This window comes from Endocarpon pusillum (genome assembly GCF_000464535.1).
Source record: "Endocarpon pusillum Z07020 unplaced genomic scaffold scaffold7306, whole genome shotgun sequence".
Classification (NCBI taxonomy): domain Eukaryota; kingdom Fungi; phylum Ascomycota; class Eurotiomycetes; order Verrucariales; family Verrucariaceae; genus Endocarpon; species Endocarpon pusillum.
Window position 1 is genome coordinate 201,828 of NW_006916644.1, and position 17,361 is coordinate 219,188.

Sequence of the window (17,361 nt, forward strand, 5' to 3'; positions counted from 1 at the left end):
CTAGCTTGCAGTCCTGGAGCTCGGCGATGGTTACTTATCACGGTAACGAAGACCGCGTATTGCTCCCCTTTCTGCAAATGCATAGGAGAATTGTTGATGCTGACAATGGAGCAGTGTTGACGTCTTTCCATCATGCGTCAAGGAAGCAACATGATGAGCGTACGTAGTAGTCGACAATACTCGAGGCTCCAGACAGAAGACCTAATGTTTAGTGGGTGCCCATTGCTCATTGCTCATTGCTCCTTGCTCATTCTCATTGGTCAATCTCAGCGGAGATCTCGGGACAGCTTAGCGCCGATTCGGGTGCACGATGACGATGACGTCGCTTGAGCCAGCCTACTAAGATACCAAGACACCAAACTGTGCTCACAACTTGAATGGCGCTGCTTGGATCATCCTTTGCTACGAGCAACACTCCTGATTGAATGTTACCTTCAGCAAGAATTGGTCCTGGTGTTAGATCACGACTTCCGCTTCTTGCTCGACGAACTGGTCCTTCCTACGAAGCAATAGGGTGGAAACTGGTCAAGTCCTGCTCTACATTGCGCTCTGTTAGACGAACAGTCCCATTCGGACTGATGGCGAAACGAAAGCGATCGTCTGCGACCGATGTCGCAATTCTTTCGCAATCAACCACTACAGATATACCACTGAAATCAGAACATTCTGGAGCTGTGCAGAGAGCGAGCAGGCGGCAATCTCAGCCCAAGCCAGCCAAGATCGATGCGAATCCAGACACTAACAGTAAAGTCCTCGACGGTCCAGAAGCCCTGCGAGCCTCGCCGGATGCACACAGCGAAAGTGAAAAGTTCAGAGAGGATAAAATCGCAGGCCAAAGAACAAAGGAAGACAAGACAACCCCTGCCACACCGAAAGCTGTCAAGCGGAAGGAATCCTCGGATTCCTCTCTTTCGGAGCTTTCTGATGTCCTGGAAATCCCTGCCAGCCACTCCAAGACCAAAATAAATACAGCCAAGATTCCACCTAGCTTTTTGGATCCGGAAGCAGATGCAGACGATCTCGATGCCGATCCAGAAGAACTCTCTGCTGCACTTTCTCGCCCTCCGCCCGTCAATTCCTCTTATTTACCTTTACCCTGGAAGGGCCGATTAGGCTATGCTTGCTTGAACACATACCTTCGAAATACCAATCCACCAGTCTTCTCATCACGAACATGTCGTATTGCCTCGATCTTAGAAAATCGGCATCCTTTGAAAGACCCTAGTCAACCAGCGCATGCAACAAAGAATCGGCCGGATAGGGAGCAGCCCGCGGACATCAAACGAGGCCAAGCCTTCGTTGAAGGATTAGGCCTGGCAAATGCGCGAGATATTCCCACAATGCTGCGCTGGAATGATAAGTATGGGATCAAGTTTCTTCGATTGTCTTCAGAGATGTTCCCATTCGCGTCGCATGATGTCTACGGCTACAAACTAGCTCCTTTTGCATCCGAAGCTCTAGCAGAGGCTGGTCGTGTTGCAGCCGAGCTTGGTCACAGATTGACTACACACCCTGGACAGTTCACACAACTCGGCTCACCACGGAAAGAAGTAATTGACGCCGCAGTCCGTGATCTCGACTACCATGCCGAGCTCTTGTCTCTCCTTAAATTGCCCGATCAGCTCAACAGAGACGCCGTTATGATTCTCCATATGGGGGGGATTTTCGGCGACAAAGCTGCGACTCTCGATCGCTTTCGCAGAAACTACGCCAAACTAGATCAGAACATCAAGAATCGGCTCGTGCTCGAAAACGACGACGTCTGCTACTCTGTGCACGACCTACTTCCTCTTTGTGAAGAACTCAATATACCCTTAGTTCTCGACTTCCACCATCACAACATCATATTCGACAAGGACAAGATCCGCGAGGGTACCCTCGATATCATGGATCTTTACCCGCGCATAAAAGCCACTTGGACACGAAAAGGAATAACGCAGAAGATGCACTACAGCGAGCCCACACCAGGAGCCATTACCGGCAGGCAAAGACGAAAGCACAACCCACGGGTCGCAACGCTTCCGCCTTGCGCGCCGGATATGGACCTCATGATCGAAGCGAAAGACAAAGAACAAGCGGTATTTGAGTTAATGCGCACGTTCAAGCTGCCGGGATTTGACACCTTCAATGACATCACACCGTACACCCGAGACGATGAGAACCGGCCATGGAAGCCGCCAGCGAAGAAGAAGACACCCAAAAAGAGCAAGAAGAGCAAGAAGGCGCCGGAGGGGGATGAAGGCATGCTGGCAGACGAAGAGTGTGAGCCTCAGCCTCCGGCGATTGTTCCAGACGAAGAAGTGGGCATGGGTGGACCACTCGGGCGTGTCTACTGGCCCGTAGGCATGGAAGAATGGCTGCGGCCAAAGAAGAGGGAGATCAAGAAGAAGCCGGACAAGATTGCAACGCCAGCAAAGAACAAGAAGGCCGCCGTCAAAAGCGCTGCCGAAGACGCGTCTAACGAGCCAATGATCAAGGAGGAAGAAGCTAGCGAAAAATCTTCCTCCACAAAAGCGAAAGCGAAAGCGAAAGCAACATCAGCCAAAACCGCACCTGTCGCGCCATCAGCAAAGAAAATCAAGAAAGCAACCAATTCCGTGCCGACGCCGTCGACGAGCGATGTCGAAGACGACGCACCTGATGTCGACATGCCGGACCTGAGCGATGCCTCGGCGGCGGCCACCCCAGCAGCAGCAGCAGCAGCAGCAGCAGCAGCGCAGAGTCAGAAGGGGAAAGCTGTACCTGCTGCATTGGCCAGGAGGCAGAGTGGGAGGAGGGGCGCGAAGAAGGCGGTGGTGAATTACGCCGAGGACGATGGCGGGAGTGAGTAAATCATGTCCTGTATCTTGGGTCACCAGAGAAGTGGGGTGGGAATATTGTACAAGTAATCATGGCAGGGTGTATCCAGAGATGCATATGGACATAGATACAGAGGATCTGGATACGCAGGTGCAAATAAAATCCCCCACGATATAGACATACCATGATCTTGCTCGGTGTTGGACTTGAACGACACGAAGAAGAGGCACAGATCGAGATCGAGTGGTCCAGTCCACATGGGAAACGAGTGCATTATCCGTATCGTGACGAGTCTCTTGCCTTTGCCTTCAAGCTGTAGCCTGCAGTCAATTATATCGGTGTCATCAGAAGAGGCTGACGGAGTCGGTGAGTACCAACAGCCTCACTTGGTCACAGTCTGTAGCAGCGCGCCCAAGCGCCATCCTTCAACCACAATCCCCAGCCATGCCCAACTGATCCGATCTCAGGCCATGGCCACCCTGCCTTTGCACTCTCTGTCCGCTCCCCTCCTCTCCTCTCCCCAATACCACAAGAATAGCCAAGCTAGTTAGGGCACACCCCACATCCCAAATCCGAAATCCGAAATCCGAAATCTCAAGCCCCTAAACTCCCTCTTCGAATGCAGCACCAACAGCACCCTCTCCCTCCACATCAACGCCCTCGCGGACATTCCAGCGTTGGGCCCTGACGCTCTCCAAGCCCAGCCGGGCCGCTCACCCGCAGCAGGTTCTGCGCGCCCAGCGCGTTGTGCGCGAAGCGCAAGTTGAACTTGACCACCTTCTTCATGGCGTTGGAGGTGTCGACGCCCATGCCGAGGGGCTCAGTGGCAAGGAGAAGGTGACGCCTTCGGGGCAGGGCGGCGTGGTCGGCGAGCTGGTGTAGGTGAAGAAGGATGTGGTGGGGATGGTGGAGGTGAGGGGGCTGGAGTCGAGGGGCGGGAGGGAGGTGGTGATGCCGGGTTCAGGGATGGAGGAGATGGAGGAGAGGACGGTGGAGCTAGAGCTGTTGGATGCGGAGGAGTTTTGGAGGAGGTGGTAGTAGTAGGGTTGCTGGTTAGTTAGGAGAACATGCCTACGACGGCGATTTCGTTGGGGTTGTCTGTGAACAGAAATCCAGTCTTGGGAAAATGGCTTGGGGGGATCTCCAAAAGGGCACCAACCTTCAGCTTCATGGACCATATGCACCTCCACAGGAACCTATTCTCCATCGATCCTATGCTCGTTTGGTGTGTGGTAGTGAAACTGCTTCATTTTGAACTTCTTCTCGCCCAGCGTCGTCGTGCCTTCAACCAGGACCTCGAGGTTTGTGCCGAGGTTTTCGAATGTCATCGTCTGGCCGGCTGGGATATCCATTCGTACGTCGCCGGGCTTGGTCTTCGCGGTCTCCGCAACTTTGATATCGATAGGCAATTGGTTCAGACCGGCGGCGCATTGGGCATTCTCAGCGTCGATGGCTTGCTAATTGGTAGGGCTCATATTGCCTTCGTAGCTAAAGTTTGGTAGTTTAACGGACTTGCCGTCTTCTTCATTGAGCGTTGGGGCAGGTTTGTGTTGTGTAGGCATGATGACGAAGTGGAATAAATGTTGGTAAAAGCTATGGCAACGAGAAAAGTAGTGGGATACAATTTTGGATATTAAGATTGATCCAAGGAGGGAATCTGGATACACAGAATGTAATGAAATTAATGAGCGTCCAGCGACCAGCGCAACCAATTGAAGAAGACGAAAGGGAGAGAACGAAAGCAACAGTAGCAATGAAATAAAAGTCTTGTCAAGGAGAACAAGTTGAGATATAGAAAAAGCAGCAAGATGACCCTGATATTGGACTAGGTTGCCATAATATATGCTCCCAAACAAGTCGATGGTCCATTGCAAGTCTAGAAGCGGCAACCAGGGCACGCCAGACAAGTCAAGCAGCAGGAAACGCCAACATCAGAGGGTTGGTGGGCAACGGTATGGCCAGCTTCCAGTACCATTGGTAGAATGAAAGCGCATTGAAAAGGACTATGGCTTTTTGGTAACCGTCTGCGTGCCGAAAGTATAATCCTGGGAACACCAAGGATCACTGGACAGGTGTGGAGCATGTGCTTGACATTGCTTGATCCATGTTCACTCCTGAAGTTTGCACAGTGGACACTATGACAAGGAATTGGCGAATGCGTGAAGGAAAGCTATGGCGGGCGGTTCCAACGAGAAGACTGCATAAAAGGCAAAGGAGGAGTCTTGGTAGAGCGTCTGTCTATCCAGCTACAACCCCTTGCGCCTCGAACAGGGCGGAATGAGATGCGCTTCGTCAATTTCTGGCTCTGGGGATATCCCTTGGTGCCAAGAACATCAAGCTTCTTGGCTGTTGCAGGTCAAGTTTCAAGCTCGACGTCTTTCCACACCCAACAATGGCTATCACGGTATGAGCAGTCCCTGACAACGAGTGGACCCCGTTTCCAGTTCCAGCATTGCTATCCTGAAGTTCGCGGGTGGGTCGTGCTTCGGCTCCACGACTAGTATGTGACAATGAAGTGCCACTTGCGTAGGATTTATAGTCATCCAATTGAAACATGTACTACTCCGTACGTAGTCAGGAGAACAGGTGCGAGCGGATCACTTATACAATCAGTCACAAAACTCAGCCTCACCAAAGTCCATTTCCCTTTCCAGCCTTGGGCACCCGCCACTTTGGGACTCCGCTCTGAGGAAGCAGAAGTAGACTGTCACTTATCAGCTGTCACCTGTCATCCGCGCCTGTGCTCAGCTTCAGCTTTAACAGCATCGGAGCCTTGTCTGAGCTGTCCCAACCAACCAGGTTGACTCAGAGTTGACCCGAATGGAACGCTCTGGCGTTTCTTTTCACTTAATCCCTTTTGAATCTGCTATTCATCTAGATTCACAGGTGGGTCTCATTTGAGCGTGTCGTTCGATATCAGGCCCGAAAGATGTATGTTAGTAATTGTACACCGGTTACATCCCCATTTCACAGTACAGAATCCATCGAGACCGAAGGCAATGTCTGGACATCAAAGCTGTGCATCTGCAGCCTGGCCAGCAAAATTCATTCCCAGCTGCTGGCCTGGCCCGCAGGCCCTTCGGCCCCTCCCTGGTCCGTGCTCCCCTACCTCCATCACTCCAACCTTCTACCATCAAGTTCGTCCGAGCTCACCAACTCTTACTACCAAAGATATGTATGCAAATTTGGATGAGTATGGAATACACTATAATGTCTGATATTTCTGCGTTGTTGTTATGTGGGAGATTAACTGAGGCACTGCAACAGCCAGCCTTTGAAGTTGAACCGGGATCTCTGTATGCCGAGTCGCGAAGCTGAAAAGTAGGCCAGGCCTGATGACAGCCGTGCACGTACATGTACTCAACTGAGGTCGTGATTTACGCTGAACCACTTTCAATCAATTCAACTCTACCTCGAGTTTTTACTTTCCATCTCTAGTGGCCATGGATCCATTCTCCATCACAGTGGGTGCCGCGGCCCTGACACACTTGGCAACGAAAATTGCCGTTACTCTGAAGGATACATACCAGGCATACCACTCTGCTCCAAAAGATATGTTGGAAATTGCGGATCAGATAACTCTAGTTGCTGGGCTGGTCGATGTCTTTGCAAAGGGCCTTGATGGGACTGGGCGGAAGTTTCCCAAAACGTTTCAAGAACACGCTATGAATCTTGTTCGTCAGGTAAGTTCTACATCTCAGAAAGATCTATGCTAGAGTACTCTTGTGAATGAGAGGAGCTGATCCATCACGCAGTGTGAAACCATCCTGAAAGAAATCCAAAGGATGATCCCCGGCAGTTCCACAAGATCTGTCAACACGGAGAGCTTAAGGTATGCCTTCGGAAACAAGAAGAAGATCGAAAAGCAGCAGACGGCCTTGAAAGGAGTGCAGCACATGTTTATGTTCATGACCACTTGCTATATGTATAGTTTACCACAAGAAGCGGAGGTAGCGTCGGCAGCACCCGTCGGCAATTTTCATGGTGTCATGAAACATGTTCCTATTCAGATCAGTATGAATCAGGATGGTGGTAACAGCCCTACGGTTGCTTATGAAGCCACATTGACGCTCAGACCGGCGCCACGCGTACCTTCCCGAAGCTACGAAAGACGAAAGGCATCTCATCATGAGCGCTCTTATGCTGGGGAAAGACGTGAGAACGAAAGGAGCCGTCTCGCCAACATGCGCCGCAGTCCATACTTTGCTTTGGCATTATTGGAGCCGCCGTTACACAGCGAAGATGATCGACGTGCTGAAAGTGAAGAAGCCACGATGAATAGAAGGGGTAAAGAAGAGGCCAAGAGTAAGTCAGCCTTTGAGCTGCCTTCTGATCAGGAGGCCACCGAAGAAGTGGACACCCTGCTCTCAAGGGTACGTCTTCGACTCTCACACGCTATACGCTCAATGGTGGGTCATATCTAATGAAGCGCAGTGGTTTGACGACGACACTCACTCGAATACCAACCACTCGCATGACGAGTCATACCCAATTCCTCACACCGATCCAGAAGTAGATGAGCATGACAGTGACAACGACCGTAACCTACCGTCCGCTAGGGAGCGCCCAGAAAATGCTCCACAATCCATGCCTATCCGGCACTGGGTGTGTGATGGGTGCGAGCGAGAGGTATGATTTTCCAAATTATAACTGAAGTAGAAATGAGGCTGATGACACATCAGTCCTGGGAAGTGGACAACGAAAATGACAGGACATTGAAGCGATTGAAGCGATATAAGTGCAGAATCTGCACTGACTTCGACTTCTGTGGTTCCTGTTACGTGAGTGACGGCATTGTGCTGCACCAGCATGCCAGATCCAGTTTTTCGCGAATGGCATAATTTGAGTGCAGCGCTGGGTTCTCCATTGCCTATCTAGTCTTCTTTATTGCCAGCATTTTCCCGGTCAGATTTAGCCTGATGGTGTTGAAACACCAAGGATAGCATACGAGCTGTTCAGGTGTCTTACAAGTGATCCCGGAACTGACAGTGGTCATTTTGAAGGACCGGGTCCAGGCCATTCCTTGAGTTGAGCAATGCAGCATGCAAAGGTCTTCCTATCCCACAACCCGGCCCAATCGAGGGCGAATTCGTGGGGCTGTCAATCTTCAACCGTACAATAACAGTGTGATAGACCAAGGTGTATTATCACAAATCTGATTTTGACTTCTCCACCCTCAACATGATGCTCTGTTGTTTTCTTCACCTTTGCTCCTGGGTGCAGTGGTAGTGGACTCTCCTGCATGTAAGATCCAGCAACATGTTCTCCGCCCTCGCAGCGTTGGGGTGTTGGAGTGGTTCTTTCTCACTGAGTAACATGCACTTTGAATGGAGAAACTGAACATCCACTACTAACGCCAAGCCTTTTGACTTACATGCCTTCTTGGCACTCTTCAATTAAAATACGGGCCGAAGCAACCACTTTCCCTTATTCTGCACCACCTCAGGCTTTAATTGCTTTGCAACACCATGCTCATGGCCAGTACCGAGTCCTCCGAATATCTGTGCGCTGCCTTGATATGACTTATTGTTAAATTAGCTTCGTGAGTGCCCAGGTAGAGATGCAGAAGGCCACCTCCGCACCTCTTCTGACACGTCCTCTCCTTTGGTCATCCTCTACTTCAGGTGTGCTCGTGGTGCTCCTAATGACAAACGGACGACATAGAGCAAGGTTGCATGTACTGGACAATATTAAGTCAAGGTCAACGGGTGCAGATGCCCCAGCTGGATCGTTGTAACATCATTGATATCCATTCACATATTCTGGTCCTACTTGCTTTCTGATTCCACATGACTATAAAGATACCTACATCTATCTTTGCCCATTATTCCTTAATACCTTTCTCCGTGTGTTTACTTGTGCATACCTCGTTCCGCTTCTAGCCGCCTCATAGCACAAACATCATTTCACTGGATGCGAGTGGCATGTCCTGCAATACTTGTCCTTTGCTACCCCTTTCACCTCCACTGGTAAGACGTCTCCCTTCTGCTAATCAGCCTTTGTACCTTGGTATACTCTGCTAATCGCAGCCCGACCACTACTACTTGCGACGCAAAGGTAGCTTAATCCTCAACATGTCTCACTCTCAAGATCAAGCAGTTAGTACTACAGATTGTGCACACACAGAAGCTCCTGTCTCCACACGTTCGTACTTCATTTGCGCCTTCGCTAGCTTTGGGGGCATACTCTTCGGTTACGACGCTGGTTACATTAATGGCGTGCTCGGCATGGTCAGAAACGACTTGCTTGTAAATGGGAACAAGCTGCTGACGAATATCTCAGGCCTATGTCAAGCGAACCATTGGTCACGTTTTTCCTGTCACTAAAGATAACCCAGGCGGTTATGCCTTAACCTCCTCACAAAGATCGCTGATTGTGTCTATTCTCTCCGCTGGCGCGTTCTTTGGTGCCCTTATTGGTGGTCAAGCAGCAGAATGCGTCGGTCGCCGCGTCACAATCATGATATCTTGCCTCATCTTTGCTATTGGAGTAGCGATTCAGATTGTCAGCACCTCCGCAAATATGCTCGTTGGAAGTCGTTTGGTCGCAGGTCTCGGTGTGGGGGGGGTTTCAGCTGTCGTCATTGTCTACGTCTCAGAAATTGCGCCAAAACGAGTGCGCGGTCTCCTCGTGTCTCTGTACCAGTTTTGCATCACTCTTGGTCTGCTCATCGCTGCTTGCGTCGATCAAGGTACCCAGGCCCTGAACAGCCGCAACTCATACCGCATTCCTATCGCTCTCCAACTAATCTGGGCGGCGATACTCGCACTCGGATTATTCCTGCTTCCAGAGTCCCCTCGCTATCTGATCAAGAAAGGAAAACCTGAGGCCGCTCTGAAGGCTCTATCCAGAGTACGTGGCCAACCACTTGACTCACCATACCTGGAAGCCGAGCTTGCCGAGGTTCAAGCAAACTACGACTGCGAAATGCGAATCAGTTCAACCAGCTGGCTCGATTGCTTCAGAGGTGGCTTCCGATCATCGAGCAACCTTCGTCGCGTTTTGATCGGCACCTCGTTGCAGATGTTCCAACATGGGACAGGAGTGCATTCCATCTGTAAGTCCATCTCGAAGGCCAAGCATTGAATCATCTATTAATCTTGTGATTCATAGTCTACTACGGCACAACCTTCTTCCAACAATCTGACATCCGTAGTGCTTTCCTCATTACCATGATACCCAATATCGTCAACGTATGCTCTACACCCCTCTCCTTCTACACCATCGAACGCTTCGGTCGTCGCATCCTCCTCATCTACGGCGCACTCTTGATGCTGATCTGCGAATTTATCATCGCTATCGTCGGCACCGCGGCCCCGAAGTCCGATGCCGCAAGCAAAGTCCTCATTGCCTTGGTCTGCGTCTACATATGTGTCTTCGCTTCAACGTGGGGCCCTACGGCCTGGGTTCTAATTGGCGAGCTGTTCCCACTTCCGATCCGTGCAAAAGGTGTGGCGCTCGCGACGGCAAGTAACTGGTTCTGGAACTGCATTATCAGGGTCGTGACACCATACATGGTGGACGCGGATCAGGGCAATCTGCGCTCCAGGGTCTTCTTCGTTTGGGGCTGTACATGCGTCTTGTGTCTGCTGTTTGTGTATTTCTGTGTCCCGGAGACGAAAGGGCTGAGTCTTGAAGAGGTGGATCGCATGATGGAGGAAACTACGCCAAGGACCTCGAAGAGATGGATCCCGCATTCAACGTATGTGCAGGAGGCCGGGTTGTTCAAGGGAGGGGGTGTTACTCTGCGACCGGCTGTGGCGAACGCAGGAGAAGCTGAGCATGAGGAGAAGGTTCATGGAGGTGACGGTGATGTGATTGCTGGTGGGAGGGTCTGAGAATGTCTCACATTCCTTTCTCTCTGCTTTCTTCCTTTCTCTGATCAGCCATCCGCCTGTCTGATAAAGCAGTGGCCGTGACACTGGCGCTGGCAGAGGCAGTGGCCGTGGCAGTGGCAATGGTGACAGCGTGCTTAATCAGACTCGACATGCCAGCCTGGTCATGACAGATTCAACCCTCTGTACCAATTACGGAACAAGCAGTACTTTTTCCAGCAGAGGAAACCTCCTACTACCCTGTTCTTTGAGTCTGACTCAGTTCAATCCAGTCTCTAACCACCATAGTAGTGGTCAAGCTCTTATCCATCATTCAACGAGTTGCCGAATAAGAATAACAGATCAAGCCGCACGAGTATCAGTTGTGATTACGTCTCTTGCCCTCTCCTGATCGCTCTAGCCTATTCACCTACCTGCCTACCTGCCTATCTACCTACATAAATCACCTAACCTTGTCAGATCACGGTCCGCTTATCCAGCCACTCAATCACTCAGGCTGCATTTGTAACCGTTGATTTTACCCTGATTGAAGGGATTCCGTCCGTCATTCTACAGGGTGCATGTTCAGCTCGAGTACCGGGATTCAATATCTGTCTGTACTTATGGATTCTACGGCAAGTTTCACAGCGGTAGCTTGGGGCTGAGGGGTTTACCACAAGCGGGGGGGGGGGGGAAGAGTGAAGAGTATTTGACTCATCGTAGCAGCAGAGTTGTTCGCTGCCGAAGGTGCCTGTGTAGCGTAGCGTAGTGTAATGTATGTATTTTTGTGTTATGTGGTGCAGTGGTTGAGACGGATTGGAGATGGGACATGGGACATGGGAGCAGCAGTATCTGGCGAAATGGCATTGAGACGCGGAGAGAGACAGCAGCCTCAGGGTGGATTAGGGGGAATATATACATGGGTTTGGATATTTATATAATACCTTGCAAGCCTAGTCACACGGGGTGGAGAAAGCATGCATATATTTTTCCGGAGAGCCAGCCGCGTCAGAGTCCCTATGGTTGGCGCGTGAAATGACGAACTTCCAAAGCCAACTCTATGGTGGTCTGTGCCGACGCGGCGTTTTTGGGTACGAGGAGTGATGGGTAGAGGTGGGGCGATGGAGAGAGAGGTATGTTTATGCAGCAGGGCCGGCGTAACGCTGGGGAGACTACGGATGAAGGTGTGTAATGTCAGAGAAATTCGAGCCGAGTCTATGATGCTTCCTCGCCTTGGTCCCGACCTTCTGCGTTGATGTGTACAACCACGCTTTGCTTTTATGATGAAGAAGTGTCTTCTGCTGACGTCTTACGGCGCTTTCTCCTCAATCTTCTTCCAAAGGCTGGTTTCCATTGAACTTGGGTAGTCTATCTGACCATATTCGCACCAATCTTTCGGACTCCTGAGATGTTTTGTGACCGCCTATGCTGTTGGCACCCTCCAGGTCAAGACTTCCGGAAACGGGTCGGAGACATTGGATCTGACTCTAAAGGAAGTAATCTGGTGTTCGTCTACTGACCATCGGTTCGCCTGCTCGCGGACAAGGGTCGAATTGTAGGCTGTACGTCAATGTCAGCGATTCGGACTTCATGTGGAGGATTAGAGGTCACTTACAAAGTGTACTTTAGATGCTCATCTATCTCCATAATTGCAGCCTGATTACCACATCTGTAGCAGTAATTGGGTGCACTGAAGATAGTCACCACGTTCCGATCCTGGCTCCAATTGTAACCCTCCATGACAAGCTGATGCGCTCTTGCCACCAAGGTCAGGCCGTTATTGTGGTTGAATGCTTCGCTGATGTCTTGACCAAACGTGTACCCAGCCCCTCTAGGACTGATCCCCCATCCACATCTGTCGTCTGGATCACTCCACAACAGGTCGCACATTGGTCCTTCATGCGGCACTTCTTGGATACGGTCTAGACTTCTGATATTGTCTAATGTGTCAATGCTGGGACTCAGTCCTCCGTGTAGGCAGAAAATCTGGTTGTCGATGAGGGCAGTGAGTGGGAGATAGTCAAAGAGATCGGTAAAATATTTCCAGACATTGGCGTTGCCGTACTTTCGCAAGCACTCGTCGTAGAAGCCGTAGACTTGGGTGATCTGGCGGGATTCATGGTTACCTCGGAGTATGGTGATGCGCGAAGGATATCGGATTTTGAGGGCGACGAGGAGAGTGACGGTTTCGACGGAGTAATAGCCACGATCAACGTAGTCACCTTGTGAGTATGATATTAGTGACGAAAATGCAGCGCGACCGATAATGCTCACCCATGAAGAGATAATTGGTGTCTGGATTTGGTCCACCAATTCGGAAAAGCTCCATCAGATCGTGGAACTGACCGTGGATGTCACCACAGACAGTCACAGGGCATTTCTGAGAGGAAGAAATCAGTGACCTGGCCACACAGCATGCATTGGGGTAGCTTACTACTGGCTGCACATTCGATTCTTCTTGCAGAACCTCTCGAGCCTGACAGAAGGCGCATTAGATTCGATGTGCTACACGCCAGGAATTTGGAGGACTCGCACCCTGTCACAAAGTCTCGAGACATCGTTCTCTGCCAGCTGTTTGCAGTTCATAAGGTTCTCAATCCAGCCATCAAGTGTTGGTATCGATCCAGGGTCGGTTGTAGGCGATAGCCTGTGCGGTTCGGGCATCTTCCCCACATCGACATCCATTTTGGAATCCATAGCAATCTATTTGAAGCGCAATCTGAAAGCGCAGTATGAAAAAGAGAAAGAGGGTGGCGCTCTCGCTGGTGGGTGTGTCTCGCAGGAAATGCTCGCGTGCTCACAAGGTTTCGACCCTTGTGGTGAATATTTCTTGTAACTGGTTGAGGCTGCAGCGGTTGTGGTTCTGCAGGGTATCAACAAGGACAGATCGCTGGCTAAAATTCTGATCCAGAAGGTGCAAAAGCATGTATATTGTCCTTGTTCAATATGCAAGGGCAAGAGTTTCTGGCATGACAGAAGCTTCGGAGCCAGTCAAGTGTGATGCCACCCCAAACAGAATGCGGCTTGGCAGAAAGTTGAGATTAAGTTTATTCTTGCGAGACATAGATACAGTGGAGGCAAGGTCTGGGAACGAGTGAAAGAATGCAAGATGTCTGAGTTGCAGTCTCCATCATACTCGATTGCAGCGCTCGACTATCTACCTGCCAACTGGATTACGAGATCTAGCAGTCCTGAATCACGTCACCTGTCACCTGTCATGGCTGCAACATGGTTGCTACCTGTCAATAACATCCCAAGCTCCCTGCAATGCGCGCTCGCTCTTCAAATACCCCGTCGTGATCTCATCTACTCCTGTGAATCGTAGCACATTGTCTAACTTCATATAAAGTCACCGCTTCCAAAGCCGCCGAATGGATTGCCTCCCATATTACCTCCACCAGGGCCTCCCGGAAACCTAGGACCACCCCTCAGGTTTGGCGGACCATCTCCTGGTCCAACAGGATCATATCTCGCACCTGGCGGAGCTCGAGGATCGTAGGGTCGTGCGCCACCTTGGCCAGCAAACAGAGGGTCATCAAATGTTGGATGCATACCACCACCTCCAAGCCCTCCACCACCAGGTCCTATTCTTAGTGGGTCATGCGGACCGAGCCCCGGCGGATAAAGATCCCGCTCGCCAATGTTGAGTGGTCTTCGTTCACCAAAGCCCGGTAAGCCTCGGGGAGGTCTGTTCATCTCATACTCATCCTCAAAGTCGGGAGGCGGAAAATCGCCGGGTGGTATTGGCCGTCGTGGGGCCGCAGCAAGAGGGTCATTGAAAGGATATGGCCTAGCAGATTCTGGTCTGTCGTCGCGTAGAGGGTCGCGCTCTGGAGGACGTGTCTCATCATGCCGTCGAGGCTGCTCTGGGGTTGTAGATGTCTCCTCATAACCTTCCTTCCGGATTCCTGGAGCGAGCTTTTGTATAATGTTCACCTTGAACAGCGAACTCAAATCCGCAATCCGCCCCGAGGAGACAAAGATGTTCTTGATAGCCGAGTTGATATCTGAACTCGAGGTGCTCTCCCTGATCGAGCCTTCTGATACATAGTCTTGGACTTTGATCTCGAACGAAGCCGTCTTGTCATCGGGTACAGCAAGGGCAAAGATGAGCGCCTTGCTACCAAGCCGACTGACTTTGACCAAGAACTCCATCGAAGATTGTGCGTGAGCATATCTAAAGGCATATGTCGAAGGGGCGTCCCATTCAGCAGGCAGCCTTTGAACCTCTTGCGAATCTGAAGATGCATCATATATCTGTAAGCTCATGAATTTTGCCCGGAACATCGTACGTACCTATTTTGTGTTCTTCTCCTAGTCCAATTAGGCGAAAGCCCACAGCAAGCATGCAAGCATGGGCGAACAGCCCGATTGCAGCGTAGGAATCTTTGACGACTGGACTGGACTCTGCTGCCGATTTTGAAGGCAGGCTTTGGACCATCAAATTGAGCAACGACTCAGCGCTCAACGCGCTATTCGAGGATGAAGCCATGATGGGTTTGAGGTAGCAAATGTAAAGTTGTAAGAAGATGGAGACTGCATCTGGGGTGCCGGGATTATGTTCGAGAGGGTTGTTAAAGATGCTGAGATGACGCACAGGTGACAGCCTAGCTGCAGTGTGGGGAAGCTGGAGCCTCAGGAACTGCAGAGAGAACCTTACTACGTAGTTACTGTAAATAGCAACCAGCAAAAAGGGTCAGAGATTATTCTCCCACCAGCCACTACGCAGTTCTTTAGCCCGAACTGCCAATGCAACAATGGCAGTACCAGCGGACTACTTTCCCACCGTGACGAGATCTGTTCTGAACCCCTGGATTGGTCACAAACAAGCTGGAAAAGGCGCCACGCTGTGCTCCACAATGTTTGCTGATGTACAAAGACACACCCATATCTACCAATTCACACCAGCCCAGCATAGTACACCTTTCTGACGTCCACCATCTTCTTCCCCCTTGCCCTAGCAATCTCTTCTGGGTCTTTCTGGCTCAACAGCGCTTCTACAGTTGCCTTGACGGTATTCATGGGGTTTCTCGACCTTGTGACACGGGCGGCGAGATCTGCGATTCCGGCACATTTGCAAATCTCCCAGATATATTGCTGACAACGCAGACCAAAACCTAGATCACGTTCAGCAGCTGCCTCTTACTGTTGGTGAAAGAAATGCAATGCAGCGTCACTCACCAGGTGGTCTGGCATATAGCTCCAGTTCTGTGGCACTGACTTTGCCCTTGACATCGCCAAAGATTGTTCGTCCTTCGTATCGCAGAATTGGTTGCATGTTCCGAATGGCTCGGTATTGACTTTGTAGTCGTGCTTCACCTGGCTCTTCACTCTTCCCCTCTCCAATCCCAAGAAGCCCATTGCCATTCCCCGCTACGCTCAGGTAGTACATTTTGCCAATCTTCCCCAGCCGAGTTTGGTTGACGACTCGGTGGTCGACGATGGACTTGACTCGTAGAGCATTGATTTGGTCCCTGGTGAACCCGGTCATCTGCATCAAACGCAGCAACGCGGGTGGAGCCTCTTCGATTCTTCCCCTCAAATCAGTCGAAGGCAGCTTCAAGATCTTGCCGTCCAGATTGGCTTCCCCAGGTCTGAAGAGGTCCGGAGCTGCTGCACTTCGAGGATTGCGCTCCCCTTCCTCCTTACCAACTGTCAATCGTATCTTCTTGTCAAATGCTGTCCATGCCTCATCCGCCTCAGGACTATCCTCATTCTCGGGGAGATTACGAATAAAGTTCGCGAGGTCTTCGTCGAAGTCGTCGTCCGTCTTCAAGCGTTGATTAGGGTCGGTATTTGAGTAGGGAGCACGGACAGGATGGTCCACAACTGGGTCAATCTTTGATAGATCATCGTAGTACTTTAGTGACCAATGGTTCTGTCGGGCAGATGCTTGGTATGCAAGGTACTTGTTCGTAACGGCTTCTTCCCCTACATCGATGACGGCGCGTTGAGCAGGCGTGTACTTTTCGGCAAGCTTTGCCTTCTCTTTCTCAGTGTAAGGACGGAACATCTTTGGCCGAAGCTCTGATCTCGTCCATCGTCGAGCCTTTCTTCGGTTTCCCCTAGGCGCTGCAGAAAACTGCTCAGAAGATGAATGGAACGGACGTGGCGAGTTAGGAGATCGCGGTCCGGATCGCCAGAATGTGCAGAAAAGGCACTTTCCCGACCGTGGCGTGCTCATCTGGCTGAGGGTCTCTATAAGTCTCAGTTCTTGCGCAGCCTTGTAGTATTGCATTGGAGAAGATAGAGTTAATCGAGGTATTTTCATGTTTGTAATTTTGGTATTGATAATACGCAGACATCCGTCTTGGCCTCACGTCTCCTTGACTTCAATCTCCTCTTCTGACAACTGCCATGGTATCCTCTTCTGCAACTCTGCATAAATGGACTCTATCACCAAGCTTACAGCAGAACCTTTTATGCTTTCATAGGTGCACAGCTTCTGCTTTTTTGGCTTCAGTTCCACGTACTGATGTTCCACGACGGAGTTTCATGGTTTCTCCTGCCAATTGACTTTGGAAATATATAGATGCCTCTCTGGCACTTCAGCTCTAGAGGCACTGAAAGACGGTCTCGAACCCGAATTGCATCTCCACAATTGTCGTTTCCAACGGGAAGAATTCCTGAGCATCCTTAATCTGCGTCGAGTCTGAGAAGCCTGGAAGCTTATGGACAGTATCAGGCTACCCCCGTTTCTAGAAAACAGCAAATTAGAGCGAAGTAGATTTCAAACCAAATGCAAGAT

General features: G+C 50.7%; 6 protein-coding genes across 6 annotated transcripts; 2 read left to right on the forward strand and 4 right to left on the reverse strand.

Moving 5' to 3' along the window:
• Positions 1-578: 578 nt before the first annotated feature.
• On the forward strand, positions 579-3,681 carry EPUS_02753 (uncharacterized protein; the record flags this gene model as incomplete). Its single annotated transcript, XM_007807881.1, has 2 exons — positions 579-2,823; positions 3,425-3,681. 2 exons carry the CDS (start codon positions 579-581, stop codon positions 3,679-3,681), a joined length of 2,502 nt encoding a protein of 833 aa, XP_007806072.1.
• A 314-nt stretch (positions 3,682-3,995) lies between these two features.
• EPUS_02754 (uncharacterized protein) lies at positions 3,996-4,361 on the reverse strand (the record flags this gene model as incomplete). Its single annotated transcript, XM_007807882.1, has 2 exons — positions 3,996-4,256; positions 4,308-4,361. 2 exons carry the CDS (start codon positions 4,359-4,361, stop codon positions 3,996-3,998), a joined length of 315 nt encoding a protein of 104 aa, XP_007806073.1.
• Positions 4,362-6,242: 1,881 nt separating this feature from the next.
• EPUS_02755 (uncharacterized protein) lies at positions 6,243-10,637 on the forward strand (the record flags this gene model as incomplete). Its single annotated transcript, XM_007807883.1, has 7 exons — positions 6,243-6,482; positions 6,555-7,172; positions 7,234-7,428; positions 7,482-7,580; positions 8,829-9,029; positions 9,082-9,856; positions 9,913-10,637. 7 exons carry the CDS (start codon positions 6,243-6,245, stop codon positions 10,635-10,637), a joined length of 2,853 nt encoding a protein of 950 aa, XP_007806074.1.
• Positions 10,638-12,100: 1,463 nt separating this feature from the next.
• Positions 12,101-13,298, reverse strand: EPUS_02756 (Serine/threonine-protein phosphatase PP2A catalytic subunit; the record flags this gene model as incomplete). Its single annotated transcript, XM_007807884.1, has 5 exons — positions 12,101-12,173; positions 12,229-12,835; positions 12,888-12,993; positions 13,048-13,089; positions 13,149-13,298. 5 exons carry the CDS (start codon positions 13,296-13,298, stop codon positions 12,101-12,103), a joined length of 978 nt encoding a protein of 325 aa, XP_007806075.1.
• A 654-nt stretch (positions 13,299-13,952) lies between these two features.
• Positions 13,953-15,105, reverse strand: EPUS_02757 (uncharacterized protein; the record flags this gene model as incomplete). The annotated part of the gene is made up of 2 exons (XM_007807885.1): positions 13,953-14,851; positions 14,910-15,105. The coding sequence occupies 2 exons, from the start codon at positions 15,103-15,105 to the stop codon at positions 13,953-13,955; spliced, it is 1,095 nt and encodes a 364-aa protein (XP_007806076.1).
• Positions 15,106-15,512: 407 nt separating this feature from the next.
• EPUS_02758 (uncharacterized protein) lies at positions 15,513-16,626 on the reverse strand (the record flags this gene model as incomplete). Its single annotated transcript, XM_007807886.1, has 2 exons — positions 15,513-15,730; positions 15,795-16,626. The coding sequence occupies 2 exons, from the start codon at positions 16,624-16,626 to the stop codon at positions 15,513-15,515; spliced, it is 1,050 nt and encodes a 349-aa protein (XP_007806077.1).
• Positions 16,627-17,361: the final 735 nt, after the last annotated feature.